Source organism: Heteronotia binoei, chromosome 4 (genome assembly GCF_032191835.1).
Source record: "Heteronotia binoei isolate CCM8104 ecotype False Entrance Well chromosome 4, APGP_CSIRO_Hbin_v1, whole genome shotgun sequence".
Classification (NCBI taxonomy): domain Eukaryota; kingdom Metazoa; phylum Chordata; class Lepidosauria; order Squamata; family Gekkonidae; genus Heteronotia; species Heteronotia binoei.
In genome coordinates, this window is record NC_083226.1 from 65,274,764 (window position 1) to 65,291,360 (window position 16,597).

General features: G+C 38.4%; 1 protein-coding gene across 1 annotated transcript in view; it reads left to right on the forward strand.

The window, feature by feature from the left end:
- Positions 1-16,597, forward strand: part of GDA (guanine deaminase) — a 68,186-nt gene that overhangs the window by 37,223 nt on the left and 14,366 nt on the right. Inside the window, exons 6-10 of the mRNA XM_060236407.1 lie at positions 1,650-1,677; positions 3,615-3,722; positions 5,385-5,492; positions 6,815-6,912; positions 15,068-15,135. Of these exons, the coding sequence (XP_060092390.1) occupies positions 1,650-1,677; positions 3,615-3,722; positions 5,385-5,492; positions 6,815-6,912; positions 15,068-15,135 (410 nt within the window). The remainder of the gene's footprint in view (positions 1-1,649; positions 1,678-3,614; positions 3,723-5,384; positions 5,493-6,814; positions 6,913-15,067; positions 15,136-16,597) is intronic.

The following is a 16,597-nucleotide window of genomic DNA, read 5'->3' on the forward strand; positions in this document are numbered from 1 at the left end:
GTTCTTAAAAGAGTTCTCTCTGCCCCACCTACTTCACAGGGTGTCTGTTGTGGGGAGTGGAAGGGAAAGGAGACTGTAAATCACTCTGAGTAAAGGGCGGGGTATAAATCCAATCTCTTCTAAAATCTATGAGCAGTGACTCTGCTCTGTGAGCATTTATCTCATCCATGATTAGCACTCAGGAACAGAGATGTCCTATAAGTTGGTATGCATGTGCAAATTTGAAAGATGTTGGACTAGTTCAGCAACTAACTAGGCCTGTAGTAGTGGCTCCTTGAAATTTCTGCATGTACATGCAGGCACTGGCTACATAGGAATGTGTTTTTTGTAGGGTTGCCAGGTCCTGCCTCATTGCTGGTGGGGTACCTTGGGGGTGTTCCGGAGGGGGTGGGTTCCTTGAGGGGGTCCCCAATGCAATGACATCATGCAGAAGTGACATCATCATGTTAGGGATACAGCCCCATGGAAGGTGCTATTGGCACTGGCTCACAAGAACCATTTAAAGAGAACCTTCCCTTTGAATGGTTTTAGTAAGTGGGTGCACCAGCGCCCCACATGCCTGAACTCTAAGCAGCGAATTTGCCACTTGGAATTCAGGCGCACATGGACCCCACATGCAAAAAGTATTTAAAGGAATGCTTTCCCTCTCCTCCTGCAAAGTTTAAAGGGCCCTCCAGCTGATTGTCAGGCCATGTGCTCTGGGCCATGTGCTCCAGCTGATAAGCTGGAAGGCCCTTTAAATCTTGCAGGAGGGGAGAGAGAGGCGTTGCCACTGTTGGCAACGCCTCTTTCCCCACCAGCCAATGGTGGGTGAAAATCCATGAAATTGAAGACTCACCTGCCCCTACTTGGGGACTGGCATCCCTATAGTACCCACATTTAGGGTGGTTTTAGGCTTGCACAATGCTCAGGCTTGAGTGTCAACATGCCTGAACTTAACTGGCTCACCACTGGCAGAGAACTGGTGTGCTTAGCTATATCAGAAGCATTTTCATACATCTGGTGTGTTTGTGACATGCTCATAGTATCAAAGAACAAGTGCTACTAAAATAGGTTGTACAGTCATAGGGTATCCTTAAAGGCTTTCTAGAAGATTCTCATTTCTCTGCAAACTTTCAAAGTGGCCAAGTATTTCATTCTAAGTAGAAGGGAGGTTAGCAGTACCAAATGAGCTGTTTTTAAGCAAATGGAAAATTAGATCTAAATATTCATTTAAAATCTTCATTTTGCATAAGTACAGTAAATGAAGCATAAATTAATGCAATCTAAAAATAGGAATACAAAAATAGCACACATTCAGTTTTCTGACACACAGGCAAAATTGACTTTTTTACTTCTTAAAAAAGCTGCCACTGTAATATATAATTATGCCTTCCCTTGATTCTGTATGTTATCCATTTAGTTGTCAGAGGAAGCAGAGTAATGACTATTTGCTGTTAATTACTATCAGCATGTGTATTTTTGAGGTTAAAATCCTTAGCTAGTTTATTATTTAGCTAGTTTAATTATTAACCTTCATGAAAGTGTTTGTTTATTGTGCATTCACACTTTTTTTGTACACACACATATATGCAATCCATGCATAAAACACCACAATACAGAAACAAAAACTATTTATGTATATTAATTTCTCTTTCTAATTTTCTCAGGTTTGTTAGAGGAATTCTGGAGAAGAAAGTAAGTAGAACTGCATTTTCACCCTTGTAGAACTAAGAATGCTACATTGTAAATGCATGCTTTTTTCCTGTGGTCCTATTCAGACATCATGAACAAGTTTTGTTCTTAATGGGCACAAGCCTGGCACGTTAGGGGCTTGCACATTCCTTCCCCTTCCCCTTGCATGGCATGAGGCAGAGTGAATACTTCCAGCTTTACTAAATTCCAGTTAGCACTAATGCCCAAATGAAGCCGCTTGAGCTAACAGAAGTTTGTTTCTTCCCTACAAATTAGGATTCTAAAAAAGGATTAATTAATTAAACCCTGGTTTGTAGAGAGGAAGCAAACTCACTTTAACCAGGCATGTGCATTTGGATGTCACAGCACACTGAAGCTGATTGAATCAGGCAACTTTCAGTCACATTCCATGTGCAAAGATAGGAGGAAGAAATGCATGTAAGTCTGACAACTTGGTTTGTGTTAGGATTGCCAGCTCTTGGTTGGGAAAGACCTAGAGATTTTTGGGTTTGAGCCTAAGGAGGGCATAGTTTGGGGAGGAGAGGGATTTTAATGGGGTACAATGCCATAGAGTCCACCCTCAGTGGCCATTTTCTCCAAGTGAACTCCTCTCTATCACCTGGAGATCAGTTTCACAAGAGATCCCCAGCCACCACCTGGGAGCCGGCAACCCTAGCTTGCATGTAGCACAGACAAACAAAGACTAGTCATGTTGTCTGAATAGAGCCTGCATTTTAAAAATTAGAATGCTTTGCTATGTGAGGTCTTATTTGTTTATAGTATTGATTAAAATATATCATGCCTTTCTTGTTGCAAGGGAGTTTATAAAAAAACAGGATTTTATGAACAGCTATGAATAGCTCAACTGTTGTGTTTTGAATCATTGGACATATAATTTAATGGGCTAAATGCTGTGTGGGGGGTCTGAGCAAGTTTGAACTCAGGGCCAAACTAGATATGGCAGACCCATATCTTTAAATGTAAAGCTGATCCGCTTGAACATTTGTAAAGCAAGAACTGAAGTAAAAGGTGCCATGAGCATGAGGTCTGCATAAACCATCAGCTTGCCCACACCTCCCCTCCCTACAGATGTCCTTATCCCAGCTGGTTTCATTTTTACTATTAGAAATTATAGTGAAATAAGAGTGATGATGATGATGAACATCACTGGAGTAAGGAAACTGCAAATGGGAGAAGGATTTGACAATCCTCATCAAACAACCCTTTTGCTCTTAACACTGGATCCCCAGCACCCATCTGTTATCTGATAGAGGTGGACTGTCATTTAAAGAGATGGGGTCTGCACTAATGTGCCTAGTTCTTTATTAATCATGGGCTTTAAACAGTTGTCATTAAACAAGTCTCTGAATTCTGGTTACTGACTTCTGTAAAGTGTGGATGTGAGAGGGCTGTTTCCCAAGGATGCCATGTGGTTGAATAAAAGGAAGACAATATAACATTTTGTAAATTATAAATAACAAATAATTGGTATTTATACAGTTCCTTCCAAATAAGTAGCAAATTCTCTCCTGATTGTTCTTTCCTGTTTACGTGATTATTTTTTATATAAATATATACGAAAGATAACAAGTAATTTTAAATGACAATAGTTTGTGCTAGACACAAATCAAAGAAGACAGACCTTCTGATAATTAAGTAGTGGACTCCTTATAAATAATGATGGATCAAATCCTGAACCTGTACACACTGGGTACTTTGGGCTAGCTGGTTGATGTTACTATTTTACCATATGTATATTGTTATTTGGGTGAAGCAAAGCCAAAACAGTGTGTTTTGGAAAGATAATCTTTTTTGTTTTTTTCCCCTTTGCCATTCTCTTTTTAATAAAGACTCTTGTAATTGCTAAAGAAATAAACCAATAGGTATAGTTCAACAGTATATAACTTTCTATACCTCTGATTCTATTTTAATATTCCCAGTATGCAAGGGTGCACCCCATATTAACACCCCGCTTTGGACTATCCTGTACAGAGAAGATGCTTAGTAGCCTGGGTGACCTGGCAAAGGCTCATGACATTCATGTGCAGGTAAGATTTTTCTCATATTTTATTTACAGCAGAGACCTATGCATAGTTACTGTGGTCTAAAGCTATTGAAATTAATGGGCTGTTAAGTAACTCAGCAGATGATTGCACTGTCAGTGGAACACCCAGCAGTTTGGGGGTAAGTACCAATAGCAGCACATGTGGGGGAGAAATTCTTCTGTCAGTCCTTCAGTCATGATATGCATGGGAAAGAAGATCATATGGAAGCAGTTTCTTTCAGGGTCATAGGATCCTCATCAGAAAGGACCACCTTGCCTGGGCACTTTATATATAGATCAACAACGGGAATTTAAAAATTATAAATGGTTCTTTGAGCATGCCCTAATTTCCCTGCTCAGTGCAAATCTTAATGCAGGTGACAAAAAGAACCTTTGTATCCAATGTTTCATACTCTACTATGCATTCCACGTGATTGTGCCAATTCTGTTAAAAGAGAATCATTTATGTACTTCATCATAAATGTGAAATGATGCCTTGATTAATGTTGCAAGTGGGGAGATGTCATTTCCCAAGATTGTGTTTCTTTTTGTGAGGAAATTTTGCAACCACTCAAATGTTTTGTTGTTGGGAAAATGTGTTTATTTCCCCAGCTTACTAGGCTGTTGCAATGTGGAATGCTGTGAACTGTGATTATATAAATAGCAAAGCTACTTACTGGTTGTGAGCCTGCCCACAAAAATGTGTTAATATTTTAGATGTAAAAAAAATGTAGATTTTTAAACTGTCTTTAAATTTGTGAAGGCTTTTCCAAGGCCCCACTATTATTTTTAATGTGTACAATATGTTGTTTCCCCACAGCAGGGCTTGTTTCCTTTCCCTCCCTCCCTCCCTCCCTCCCTCCCTTCCTTCCCTCCCTCCCTTCCTTCCCTCCCTTCCTTCCTTCCTTCCTTCCTTCCTTCCTTCCTTCCTTCCTTCCTTCCTTCCTTCCTTCCTTCCTTCCTTCCTTCCTTCCCCTCCCCTCCCCTCCCCTCCCCTCCCCTCCGCTTTCCATTTGCCTGGTGCTTTACAAGGTTGAAAAGATAGTTCCTTATCACAAAGTGCTTACTTATACTCAGTAATGCAGGGATTGTCTTGCTGTCTTTCTCCCACTACCCTCAAAAAGAATCTCATTCAAGATTGATTAGAACTGGTCATTCAACACAATATGAATTGTTGTAATTACATAAAAATTTAACTCATTAATATTTATAGGTCATTTGATCATTCAATTTCAAAATTATGCCCTATCACTGTGTGCATACAGGGCCAGCTCATCCAGTAGGTGCACACACAGGCAATCACCTGGAGTGCCAGAGCTAAAGGTGTGCCAACCAGTCTTGTTGTCCCTCCTGTCAGCAGCATTGGGATCTGCTATGACAAGCAGCAGTACTGGGAGTGAGACGCCTTCTTCCTTTCCTCTTCCACAGCGCAGTAGGTGATGAAAGCTGGAGGCACCTTTCTGTCTCCCCACCATGTGGGGGAGAAATGGCTTCTTTGCCCTAGCAAAGGATGTCCAAAATCCTTGGGTTGTCCCTGGATGCATAGTCCACTCTATGTGGTCAATGAAGCCATAAGTCACCACTTTGAACAGTGTACTATTTGTTTTTTGTTGTTAAAATTAAGTATTAAGTGAAACACTTACTGTTTCCTTTTTTCTCTTCACAGAGTCACATAAGTGAGACAGAGGAAGAAATCAAGCTTGTAGAAAAAATATTTCCTACCTATCAAAATTATACAGAGTTATATGATAAAAATAAACTTCTTACAAACAAGGTATATTAGGGAACACAATGAGAATGTATGAGTAAATCTTGGTCTTTGCCCAAGAGGCAAGAAAGTACTGTTGAGTTAATTCTTGCTTATCAAAGTAGCATTTAATTAAAAGGGCATGTTTCTTTGCCCCTATGAAGAGAGGGAGCATAAAAGTATAATGGTCAGTCATCTGTATCCAGCTTGATCCAATTTGTAAGATCTTTTGAAGACTGAAAGGAACATCAGTTTTTCTAAATCCATTTGCAACATCTTGTGAAGATACAGTTTCACAAAACTGGTGACTGAAGCTCCATAGCACATAGTGATAAATGCATAGTCAATTATAAATACAGGTCCCACCTGGTGGCTGGAATCTTTACACATATATATTTCATACATACATAATCAATCATACATAAGCATACGTTTCATTCTTATTCTCCCTAAGATGACTTTTTTTTGCGGGGTGAGATGGGGAGGAAGGTTATGTTTCTTATCAAGAGCTCTGCAAAGAAAAAAAAGGTGTGTGTGTGGGGGGGGAGGGAAGCAGATTTCACTGGATTCCAGATGTGAAAGATTCCGAGGTTACAAGGTGTGGACAGCTTATAGAGAAGCTATTACATAGACTATTGCATGCCTTTATAAACCTCCTGGTTTGTGCTTTTTCATAATGTAAGACACCTTTGAGCATCCCAAAAAATAACTGCCACAAACTCTGTTCTGTTTGTTTTTAGATTTATTCTAGTCATAAAGCTACTTATTTATAAGTTATCTTTCAATGCTGAAAGTTGTAAGTTATCTGGAACAATGCAGAACCTAAAAGCAAATTCTCAGGTTGCTCTGTTGGAACATTTTAAACAGTGATTTAAAGTTCAAATCCACAGCACAAAGAGACAACAGTGTTTCCCAGTAGTTTCTCAATGTTTCCATTTTTAGGGACAAGTTGATTTGAAACAGGCTTTCCATCCTGGCCTTTACAACATTCAGAAGTGACACATTATATTTTTTGTATCACCTGTGAAAATATCCTGTGAAGGATTGCTACGTTTCTCCTTGGAGTTTGTGGCATTGAAGCATCTTAATTCTCTGCGGTGTGGCCTGTTCATTTTATTATTTTCTCTTAACGTTGAAGTCGGTAGGATTCTCGTTCTGCATACAGACAAAGGAATCGACAGCATCCTTATGCTAGGGTAGCGGCAGAATCAGCAAAACTTATCATCATGATAGCTGGGCCTTGTCAGATAATTATTCAATATTACATATCCTTCCTAAGTACAAGGACAAACAAATACATAGCAATTCACAGGCTCCAGCAAAAGCAAGTTATGCTGTTTTGTCTTTAGACGATATTGGCTCATGGCTGCCATCTTTCGGATGAAGAGCTGAAACTTTTTACTCTTAGAGGAGCTGCCATTGCACATTGCCCCAATTCCAACACAGCGTAAGTAAAAATAGTATTTACTTATTATAAATGAATTAAATAATCTAAACAAAGGCTGTCTTTCTCATCCATGTTTTGAAGTTTCAATATAGATAATCTGAAAATGTTCATAATTTTAAAATAGAATAAGCATGGGGGAAATGTACATTTACTATGAGCCTGCTTTGGTGGGGAGAGCGGGCTATAAATCGAATAAATCTAAACCTAAACCTATTTGTGGAAGGAGAGAATTATCTATTCCTGGTTTCGCCACTTCTGGTATGTACTGATATGATTTTGTATGCTCTAAATTTGCCTTTTATTTTTAACCAGCCTGCTCTTGTACCTTTAACATGCTGGAAGTGCAATTCGATGCTGAGTTAATTTCATTTAAATCTATTGATTTCAGTGGGCTTAGACTAGATTAAATTTGCACTACAAATTTGGCTGGTGAAACTTCTAGCTTGAAAGTGGGCAATTTTTGCCAACTTCCCTGTTCATATCTCTGAATGTACCCTCACGATGGTCATAGGCTGCAGAAGGATGAGGAAAGGCAGAGAATCTCAGCCTGCTAACAGGTATCAATTAATGGACGTTTTGTGTTGGATCAAGTGCAAGGCTTTCAAGACAACATTACTATGCCAAGCTGGAATGTCTTTTTTTAAAAGAATAAATTCCTCATAACCTTGATGCATGAGTGCTGCTTCAGCCCTCTCTGCTAGTAAAACCATGTGTCAGGCCCAGACTGTGGAAATGCTGCCAAAATAGACATGCCTGTGACCTTTTATGCACAGGTGTTCTCCCTCATGTTCACCGTACATGTCTGTCAAGGTTTCTTTGTCGTTAGACTTCTGGGGGAGGAAAATGCCGAGCTGAGCTGCTTCTCATAATGGGAGCAGGCTGGAACTGCTGTTTGGGGTAGTGGAGGGCAAATTAATGCCTACTGCCTACTTTTCTCAGTTAGAGATTAGTCCAAGCTATGCACAGAAAACTTTGAGGAGATTTACCTTGGCTAAAAGGGAGTCCTGGGGGGAGGCTCCTTTGAGGCTTTGAGAGGTCTCCGGAGAAGAGTTGCATTTTCATCATCTGCAGAAGTTCTCAGAGTCATTTATTTGACATAAGCTCGACAGAATCCTAACCTTCTTGGACTTTGCTAAACATCTAAAGCTACACAAGACCTGTGTGGATCTGGATAATTGGCAGAAAAGGTACAGATTACTATCTTTCATTCTGGGACTATTTACAGTTAAACAGAATAAATTCAGAAGGTGGGAAATGGAAATCTAGAAAGCTTGGAAGAAGAAGGGAGGAAGAGGTGAAATTTGGACTTTGTAAATTTAAAGGACAGTTCTAAAAAGTGTGAAGGAATTTATTGTTTGGTCTACTTGCGGTTTTGAAAAAAGAGCACCATCGTCACAGACCTGCAGCCTATACAATCAACACAGGAAGTACGTCAAGTATTGTGAACTCTTTACCAGTGAAAACGAGATTTGGTGGCAAGTAAAGCAGGAACTAGCAGATGAAAAGCCTACTCTAGGACTATGATACCATAAAGAAACATCGGAGGCCATTGCAAGGAGGTTAAAATTAAAATAATATTTTTAAAATGTTTGGTTCATTAAAAATTGTTGGAAATAATTGAGGTGATGATAAGAAGATAAATACTATTGGACTTTATAATGGACTTTAGAAGCCTTTAAAAGGAAAAAGGAATTTTTTTTAGAGAGAAGCAAAAGGTCGCGACCGCCATTTTGAAGGATTTAAAAACTTTAAAAATTAATATCTCGGTCTGGGAAGCTCTGAGGACGGCGAAATTAGGCTTGTTGTAAAAACCAAGCTCTAATCTTTTGAACTTGATAGTTAAATTTTAAATTGGTGAGATCAAAATTTTCAGTGTTTTTAAATGTCAGAACACAAGCAAACCCGTGCAAGGGCTGCTTCATTGGAGAAAATGCAGGATCAGTTAGAGGCAATGGAGGCCAGAATGATGAACGGCATGAAAGAGATGATAACTGCATCTAAAAAAGAAATTATTGAAGAGATTAAAAAAGATATGGAAGATCTCAGAAAAGAGACAGAGGAAACATCTAAGAAAGTGCAGGAGGTAGAAGGGAGAATGAAAGTACATGACTTCACCTTGTTGAAAATACAAGAAAAAGTGACAATCCATGACTGTAAATTGATGGAGACTTTTATACGTCTGAGAGGAGTACCTGAAAAGGAAGATGGTGACTTGAAAGAATATATAATAAAAATAATTGCAGAATTTTTAGAGGAAGATTCTGAAGAGACTAAAAATATGTATGATTATATGTATAGAGTGAACTCACTCTATGCAAAAAAAAATAATTTACCAAGAGATGTTGTCATAAGATATATGACAAAAGAAATGGTGGGAAAGATCATGAACAAAAAATTTGAAAAGACACTGATAGTGGGAGGCAGCAGAGTAAGAATTATGAAGGAGTTGCCAAGGCAAGTGATAAATGATAGAAAAACATATAAAAAAGTGACAGAAAAATTATGGCACAATGAAATGAGGTTTAGATGGATTATACCTGAAGGCTTGAGCTTTGAACTTCAGGGGAAAAAATCACAATTACAAATGCACAGGAACAATTACAAATGCGTAGATTTTATGAAGAACATAAAGAATTTGCACCATGATGGATTACAAATTATTGTCTTGGAATGTAAATGGATTAAATTCACCACAAAAAAAGAAGGGCAACGTTTCACTGGATTAAAAAGCAAAATTGTAATATAGTTTGTTTACAAGAAGTGCATATTAAACAAAAGGATTACAAATTTTTATGGAACAAACAGTTGGGACTAGAATTTTATTCATTGGCTGAACAGAAGAAAAGGGGAGTGATTTTTTATATTAAACAAGAATTGGAGCCAAAATTAGTGTTTAAAGATAAAGATGGAAGATTTGTAGCAGTAGAAATAATATTAAATGCAAAAAACCCCATTGTTATTGGGACTGTATGCGCCTAATGGTGCAAAGGATGCTTTTTTAAAAAGATATTATACGACAATTTGATGAACTGACATATGACCAAGTTTTGATAATGGGGGACTTTAACGGAACAATTAAGAATACACTGGATAGGTCTGGGGGAAAAATAACAATAAAGAAGGAAAATTGCCAAAGTCTTTTTTTGAATTGGTTAAACAAGAAAATTTGGAGGACATATTGAGGAAATTTAATCCTGAAGTGCGGGACTACACTTTTTTTTTCAGCAAGACATAAAACTTTTTACAGAACTGACATGTTGTGGGGCACTAAAGATTTAGGTCTTGTAACAAAGAAAATAGAGATTTTACCTAAAATTGGGGCTGATCATAACCCAAAAATGTGGATTACAAAATTGTCTAAGAAATTGAGAAGATGGAGATTGAATGAAAATTCACTACAGAATAAAGAAATAGTGACATCCCTAGAAAATTAAAGCTTTCTTTCAAATGAATGGCAAAGAGGATATTGAATTTCAGATGGTCTGGGATGCCTATAAAGCAGTAATGAGAGGAATATTGATTACTTTGAATCATAAAGATAAGAGAGCAAAAGAAAAACAGTTGTTGGACATTCAAAATGAAATAAAGAAAAAAGAAGGGGAGTTGAGAAAAAGGCCAGGGAAAAAGAAAATTATAAGGGAAATTACAATACTACAAACGCAAATGAGACATTTGTTAAATAAAGAATTGGAATGGAATCTGAAAAGATTGCAGCAGAAATCTTTTGAGGGAGCAAATAAACCTGGAAAATATTTGGCTTATCAACTGAAGAAAAAGAGAGAAAATAAAATTATTAATAAAACTGTGGTAGATGGAAGAGAGGTGGTTAGCCAAGAGGGAATAAAAAGATAATTTTTAAGTATTATGCCAAGTTGTTTAAAGGTGTTAAAATAAAGAAAGAAAAAATGAATGAGTATTTACAAAAGATAAAAATAGAACCCTTAACAGAAAATATGTGAAAAGTTTTGAATGATCCAATTGAAAAGATAGAAATTGAAGCAGCAATTAACGCAATGAAAAATGGAAAGGCACGTGGGCCAGATGGATATACAGCTAAATATTTTAAAACCTTTAAAGAGGAGTTAATACCGAAGTTGCAGAAGTTGATGAACATGATAAGAACAAAAGTGAAAAATACCAAACACATGGAAAGAAGCTGTTATTTCATTGATACCTTAGGAAGATAGAGATGTCACGAATGTAAAAAATTACAGACCAATTTCGCTTTTAAATAATGACTATAAAATATATACAAGAATCTTGGCAGAATGGCTTAAACAAATTTGATAAATTTTATAAAGGAAAATCAAGCAGGGTTTCTTCCCAAAAGGCAAATAAGAGACAATATTAGAACTGTTGTAAATATTGTAGAATATTATGAAAGACATCCAGAAAAGGAAGTAGCATTATTCTTTGCGATGCAGAGAAAGCATTTGACAATTTAAACTTGGACTTTATGTTTGCAGTAATGGAGAAAATTTAGTTAGGAGAAAGCTTTATAAGAATGATAAAAGCAATATATACTGAACAACGTGCTATGTATAAACGCAGGCTATGTATAAACGCAGATCTTACAAAAGATATGATAATTAGCAAAAGTACAAGACAAGGCTGTCTGTTTTCCCCATTGTTGTTTATAATAACTCTTGAAATATTACTGATGCAGATTCAAGAAGATAAAGAAATAGAAGGATTAAAAATAAAAGGATTTACTTACAAATACAGAGCATTTGCAGATGATATAATGTTTATAAATGAAAATCCTATACAAGTTACACCTTTGCTGTTAGCCAAAATACAAGAATATGGGGAGTTAGCAGGACTTTGTATTAACAAAGAAAAATCAAAAATTCTATGTAAAAATATGCAAACAAATAAGCAACAGGCCTTACAGAGACTGACGGGCTGTGAAGTTACCTCCAAGGTAAAATATTTGGGTGTGGAGATAACAATGAAGAATATTGATTTGTTCAAAAATAACTATGAGAAGCTATGGCGTTAAATGGATGAAGATATGTTAAAATGGAATAAACTTAATTTGTCATTGCTGGGTAGAACAGCTGCAATTAAAATGAATATTCTACTAAGAATAATGTATTTGTTTCAAACTATTCCTATTGTGAAAGATAGTAAACAATTTGATAAATGGCAAAGAAAAATTTCAGAATTTGTGTGGGCTGGGAAGAAACCAAGGATTAAAATGAAAATTTTGACAGATCAAAAGAGAGAGGTGGATTTCAATTACCGAACCTAAAATTATATCAAGAAGCAGTTTGTTTAGTGTGGATAAAAGAATGGATAATGCTGTTAAATAAAAAACTCTTAGCGCTGGAAGGTCAAGGAAATAAATTTGGCTGGCACGCGTATATGTATTATGGAAAAAAGAAGATGGGTGTTTTTTTCTCTCACCATTATATAAGAAATAATTTGCTAAATACATGGATGAAATATAGGAAATATGGAGATGAGAGAAGACCTTTATGGATAGTGCCTGCTGAAGTAATAAAGATAACAGCTGAGATAGGTGAAGAAAAGTGGTTGTCATATAAGCAATTATTAAAAATACAAGGTGGCAAAATAGAATTGAAAACTGCTGAAGAGCTGAATAATAAATATGTTTGGTTCCAAATGCAACAAATAAAGAGTTGGGTGGATACTGATATCAAAACTGAAGGAATAAGAAAAGAACAAACAGAAATGGAAAAAGTTCTGCTTGGAGATAATGAAAAATTAATTTAAAAATATATAAATTACTTTTATATGGTCTACGGAGGATGAAGTAGTGAAATCTCAAATGATTAAATGGGCAATTAATGTAAATAAAGAAATACAGATGGAAACTTGGGAATATTTGTGGAAGAACTCTATGAAACTCGCAACATGTCAAAGTATTCTATGAAGCTTTCAACGTGTCATAGTATTAAAGAAAACTGTTTTAAAATGATGTATAGATGGTATATGACTCCTAAAAAATTGGCAAAGATAAGCAACAAGATGCCAGATAGATGTTGGAAATGAAAAAAAATGAAGGTTTTTTCTACCATATGTGGTAGACTTGTGAAAGAGCAAAAAAGTATTGGCAGATGATTCAACAAGAAATTTCTAAGATCTTGGGATATGAATTTAAGAAAGTTGCAGAGACTTTTCTGTTGAAATTACAAATGGAAAAATTTCCAAAAGAAGATAGAACTATAATTTGGTACTTGCTTTCAGCTGCTAGGACATTGGATGCGCAGTTGTGGAAGCAAGAAAAAATACCAGAGAAATGGGATTGGATTGTAAAAGTTATGACATGGAGTGAAATGGACAAATTAACAAGAACTTTAAGAGACTATGATTTAGAAGTTTTTAAGATGGAGTGGAAAAAGTTCAGAAGATTTGTAGAAAAAGAGTGTAAAATAAAAGGACATTGGACAATTTTTGATAATGATTAAGTTTTAGAAAACAGAATATTAATTTTTGTTTTTATTAATTAAAGGTACCTTTAAATATTAGTATTTTAAGTAAATAACACTGGCGGGGGTCAAGTAATGGGGGGAGTGGTGGGTAGAAAGTAATATATGGGATAGATAAAAGAAGTTATTAATGATGCAAGAAATATAATTTGTTACCATATGTTACCAAATAAAATTGTTTTAACATAAGGTTTCTTTGTCGTTTGGCAGTTCCCCTCAGTTTAAATATGCATGTCATTGTGTGTTCTGTCCCATTCTGCATTGTAATCATTTTTTTTTAAAGTCTGGTCAATTTCAACATAGGATTTTTTTCCCTTTGACAGCATTCCTTTTTGTTCCCTTTCTGTTCCCTTTCATTCAGTGAACGAACACTACAATGCATACAGAAAACCTGAACAATGTGGATTTAAATGGAAGGTGCTTGCTGGATGCTACTCAGGGAAACTAGGCATTTGCCTAGGGCTCCAGGAGGGGGGCACCAAATTGGGTTCTCCCCCCTCCCTGCACCCAAGACAAATGCATAGTTTGCCTTCGCCCCATGCCGCTGTTGCCACATCACCCTGCCGCCTCCTCCCTTCCATTCTGCAGTACTGCGCTCTGCCATTGCCCCCTGGCGTGCTCACAGGAGCGCTGATAGAATCGCCCCTACCCTTTTAGATGTGGCCTGGGCATCTCCGCGCTCTCTCTTGAGAGAGTGCTCCATAAGGCTTCGCTCCTCTCTCACTTCCAGAACCACCAGAAGTGAGGGGTTGTGAAGCTTCATCAAATGCTCACTCAAGAGAGAGAGCGGAAATGCCTGGGCCATGTTGAAAAGGGTTGGGGTGATTCTAGCGATGCTTCTCTGAGCACGGCAGGGGGTGTCGGAACGCAGCACCACAGAAGGGAAGGGAGGGGGTGGTGACCAGACAGTCTGCCTGGGGCACCACATGTCATTGGGTCGTCGCTATTGCTACTGCACAGCTGCAGTAGGGCAACTGCCTCCACACCATTGGATACCATATTCCCCACATCACAAATGACAGTCCCATCCCAATTAAGAAAAAACTGTGGGTTTTTTGATGCAGCAGCAGAATGAAAACACAGAATACACCAGGAAAAAAACCATTGTGAATGGCAGGACACTGAATCTGAAGTTAAGCTTAAAAGCTTGACTAGTCGGATTCTCTGCAGTAAGCTGTCTGTGCATAATAGGCCTACGTTGAGTTCTTTCTCTGTAAGCTAAAGCATGCATAAACATTTACCCTGTGGTGTGGCATGATCATGATATGAGTTTCCCTACCAGCAATGGTCAATGATATGCAGCAGGTTCAGAGAAATCATCAATGTGAAGACAACATATTAAATTATAAATGTTCAGAGAGTTGTGGGAAGACTCCAAACGGAAAAATTGTTTTTGGCTACATCTTTCTAATGTTTAACTAATGAGTTCTGGACTTACTCCCAGCTCCCAACAGTAAAACAGAACAAGGAATGTTAGAAATGAGAAAAAACGTAGTGATTTTATTTTAAAAGTCCTTTTAATAGCCATGACTTATCATGCAAATTAATGTACACAAACTCTTCTCATTTTATAGGTTTTGACTCTTGAAAGGCTTTTAATGTTGGAAATTTCACAATCATGCATCTGTTTCAACACAACCTTCTGTAACTTCTTAATTTTAAAAATGGGTTCTTTCTCTTTTTCTCTTTTCTGTATCTAGATTGTGTAGTGGCTTTTTAAATGTAAAAAAGGTTCTGAAGTACAATGTGAAGCTTGGCCTTGGCACAGGTTAGTAATTTACAATGTAATTGCTTATTTTAACATATCTGCATTAAATTCAAGATGCTGGCAGTTACTTTTAATCTTTTCTCCTGGTCAGCTCCGGCCTGTGGGCGCCTGGTGCCCCAGGCAGGCTCCTCGCCTGCCACCCCCACCTGCCCCCATCGCTCTCCTTGCCTTTGCCTCCCCCCACCAAAGCTGGTCCTTACCCCTCCCCGCATTGCCCTCCTTCCCTTCCCTTCACCCTCCTCCCAAGGCTTCTCCTTGCCCTCCCCGCTGCTGCCACCCTTCTTCCCTTCCCTTTGTGGCACTGCAAGGCAGCTCCGTGCTCCTTTGCCCACCTGCCGGCTGGTCCTTTGCTGCTGCCCTCCTTCCCTTCGCCCCCCCCCCCCGAGGCTGGTCATTACCCCTCACTGCCACCGCCACCCTCCTTCCCTTCCCTTTGTGGCACTGTAAGGCAATGCTGCTTTGCCCATCCGCCAGCTGGTTCTTTGCTGCCACCGCCCTCCTTCCCGGCTTCAGTGTGGTTGGCGCAGTATCTTATCTTTTGAAGTGCCCGCAGGAGAAGAATTCACTCTTCCTTCTTCCCAGAATCGGAAGTGAGGGGGAGTGAAGCCTCTTCTTGCAGGCTCTTCAAACAATTAGAAGCTGCACCAGCCGCATCAAGGCCAGTAAGGGGCAGCTGCGGTGGTGGAGCACGGTGGCGGCATGCGACAGAGCAAGAACGAAAGGAAGGAGGGCGGTGGTGCGAGGAAGTGAAGGAAGGTGGCAGCAGCGAGGAGGGAGGCAGGCAGGCAAACTAGGAGTTTGCCAAGGGTACCGGCAGGGATAGAGCCCAATTCAACGCCCGCCACCTTCTGGCGCCCTAGGCAACCGCCTAGTTTGCCTAGTGGGTGAGCCAGCCCTGCTTCTGCTATGAATCAATGCACTACTCAGCCTTATCTAACTAATAGTTTTCTTGATCCCTTTTCATAGAAATTCTTTCTCTGCTCTTGCTCAAGTACTTTCTGTTGTTAACCCAGTTTTCGGATCATCTTGCCCAAACAATTGGAAGAGGTCTTCTGTTTTACATTAGATGAATTTTGTAATGGCTTTTCCTTCAGCATATTAGCTTGGATCCAGCAATGCACAAACAGAAACTTAATGTGGTTCTGCTAGTGCAAGATCTTGTGCAACACACCTAGCTCTTCAGTTCTCTATATATTATGGGGACCAGAAGTTGGTTGCACAATGTCTTGCAAATGCAGAAACACAACTGGGGAAACAATTAGTTGAACAGTAATTTTCTTGTGTTTCTGCTTGCACAAGAGATCTAACACAAACAGAAACGTCACAGTGGATTAAATCTGTGAATCTGGGGTGCCTTGAATCTTAGGAGAAAGGTGGGGTTAAATATTTTTAATAACCACACAGGAATGGAACTGTTCAGTGAAGCTTTTAGGGTGTTGATTACTAGAGTGGGATAGAAAAA